This window comes from Drosophila persimilis, unplaced genomic scaffold (assembly GCF_003286085.1).
Source record: "Drosophila persimilis strain 14011-0111.01,24,50 unplaced genomic scaffold, DperRS2 tig00000124-arrow-pilon, whole genome shotgun sequence".
NCBI lineage: Eukaryota > Metazoa > Arthropoda > Insecta > Diptera > Drosophilidae > Drosophila > Drosophila persimilis.
In genome coordinates, this window is record NW_020825294.1 from 14607399 (window position 1) to 14610011 (window position 2613).

The following is a 2613-nucleotide window of genomic DNA, read 5'->3' on the forward strand; positions in this document are numbered from 1 at the left end:
TCGTTGTGCTCCGGGGGTACTTGTGTTCGCTGCTGACTGGTTTTATTTACATAATCCATGTTTCGTTTTTCACCGTTCCATAATGAAAGCTTTCTTTTCTACGTTAGTTTGACTTATGTGTTTTTAGAGCTAAATCGATCTAAGCTATCTGTGACAACCCTAGGATCAATATGTCTATACGTTTCTTTTCCAATGTGTGTGTGTAATATTTGAATCGGCTTATAAATGGAAACGCAAAAATTTCTATGAAATTTAACTTCTGACCTTTTGATATGTACATTAATAAAATCCGATCATACTAATTTTAGAAAAATGGAATCCTTTAAACAAAATGACGGTAACCGTGACGAGTTAATCATACAACAACAACGGGATATTGAAAAGGAAGTAGGTACAAATTTGCAGAATATATTTTCTATAATCTAATATGATTGAACCACAGATAAGTGATTCGACTCCCTTAGTCGGTGAATTATTACCATTAACGTGTCTTTGGACCGAGTATAATGGCGATGACGTTTTTACTGCAAAAATTCAAGATTTAGCAAAAAAGTATAAGTTTATCAGACGCACTCGCCCTGATGGAAATTGCTTCTTTCGAGCCTTTGCGTACTCATATATGGAGTATTTAATATCAAATAACAGTGCATATAAAGAGTTCCAAAAGTTGGCAGAAGATTCTAAAGATAAGCTTGTTGAGCTCGGCTTTCCTAGTTTTACATTAGAAGACTTTCATGAAACTGTAAGTTTAACTTATTAAATTTAAACTAAATAATCCAATAAATGAAATTTTATGTTTTTAGTTTATGGAAGTTATCAGACGCGTTAGTCCAGATAATCCAGGAGGTTACAATAAAGTTCAAAATGAACTGCACAAAATACTCAATGAGCAGGGTTATTCAGATTACGTGGTTGTTTATTTACGTTTAATAACATCTGGAAAACTGCAGGAAGAGGCAGAGTTTTATCAAAATTTTATTGAGGGTGATTTCACAATTGAAGAGTTTCGTCATCAAGAAGTTGAACCTATGTTCAAAGAATCCGATCATATCCATATAATTGCACTATGTGCAGCTCTTGGCGCTGGTGTACGTGTGGAATACCTGGACAGAGGAGAAGGTTGCATTGTTAAAGCCCATGATTTCCCTGAAGGAACGGAGCCGACGATTTACCTAATATATAGACCTGGTCACTATGATATACTGTATCCAAATTAAGTTGAGCTATATCCTTTTAAATTAAGTCTGTAACATAATGTTAATTTTTTGTTATCGTAGGTTTCAACTAAAATAAAATAAAAAACACTATGCAACAGCCAATAAAACTGTAGCATCAAATCTACTTTTTTTTTATACACTTTTCTGATCAGAATGACATAATTTCGTATAGTGCGCGCGTTAAGCAGTGAAGCAAGGCAAACTCAACTATGTACCATGCCGCATCATTTCGCCGGAGAAGCTACCTTTAACACTTCATCTCGGAAGCAAATTTAATTAAACAAATTAGGAGTTCAAAACTAGACTTACAAAACACAACTTATCTTTTTCAGCACTGTTTTGTATATACATATGTAACCAAAAAAATTTTTTTTTTAAATTTTTGTATTTTTGTTGTTGGTTCTTTTAGTATATATTGACACGTTTTTTGCCAATAATTACTACATATGTACCTATGTGCACATATTACTGCAACAGAAGGTAGAAGAAAAAATGGAATATAAAAGAAAATAGTTGTATCCTTATTATTCATTGAATCATAGATGAAGAATATTTTGTATGGTGATAGTACACCACTTGGTTCAAAGGATATTAAACTTATATTTTATATTTAGTTTTTAAAATGAAAGTCATGGTGTAGCTCTTATTCATAGTTTTTAAAATAAACATTAAAAATAATTTTTTATTTTTATTGAAAAAATCAAATGTTTTTAATTCTTATTGAACAGATTTTGTATTTTTGGTGTGTTCCAACCTTCCGTAAAATATTTCCTTCACATTGATTTATTTAGTAAAAATGTATATTCTTAATTCTTATTTGCGGTCCCTGGAGTGGAGCTTTTTATATGTACATATACATACATATGTATTTCGATTTTCAGACTTTTTTTTAGAGTTTGTTGGACATATTCCTCACACCAACGATGTTCTCCTCCCATGTACCCAGCAGTGTAATTATGGCCTCACGGGCTAACAAAATGTTTTATATAATGATTCAATTAGTTTAAAGTATTATATTTAAAGGATTATATTTAAATTTGTATCGTTAAAATGTCATTTTGGATCTGCTATATTTTGTTGTTATTAGTGGTGATAGTTGCGCTGATAGGTAGAACAGTAAAGAAATAATCGAATATTTCAATTAGACTCACCTGCGTTCGAAAAAGACGCAACTTTTTGCCACCAGTCACCAGTAAGCCAACTGAGACATGATGTTTTTCAACACGCACTTTTTTATATATCTCATGCTGTCACTGCATGCCTTTCCCCATAGGGCTAGCTCTGTTTTAAAGTAAGTCAGTAAATAATGCCATAAGGCTAGACGCATGACGCAGCGCTATTATAAACATCCTATCAGGCAGGCTCCGGCTTTCACTTACTTTTGCGTTTGTTTTCA

The 2613-nt window shown here is 32.5% G+C and overlaps 1 protein-coding gene across 1 annotated transcript; it reads left to right on the top strand.

The window, feature by feature from the left end:
* Positions 1 to 261: 261 nt before the first annotated feature.
* On the top strand, positions 262 to 1329 carry LOC6603554 (ubiquitin thioesterase otubain-like). Its single transcript, XM_002028497.2, has 3 exons — positions 262 to 387; positions 443 to 742; positions 804 to 1329. Exons 1-3 carry the CDS (start codon positions 313 to 315, stop codon positions 1215 to 1217), a joined length of 789 nt encoding a protein of 262 aa, XP_002028533.1. The 5' UTR covers positions 262 to 312; the 3' UTR covers positions 1218 to 1329.
* Positions 1330 to 2613: the final 1284 nt, after the last annotated feature.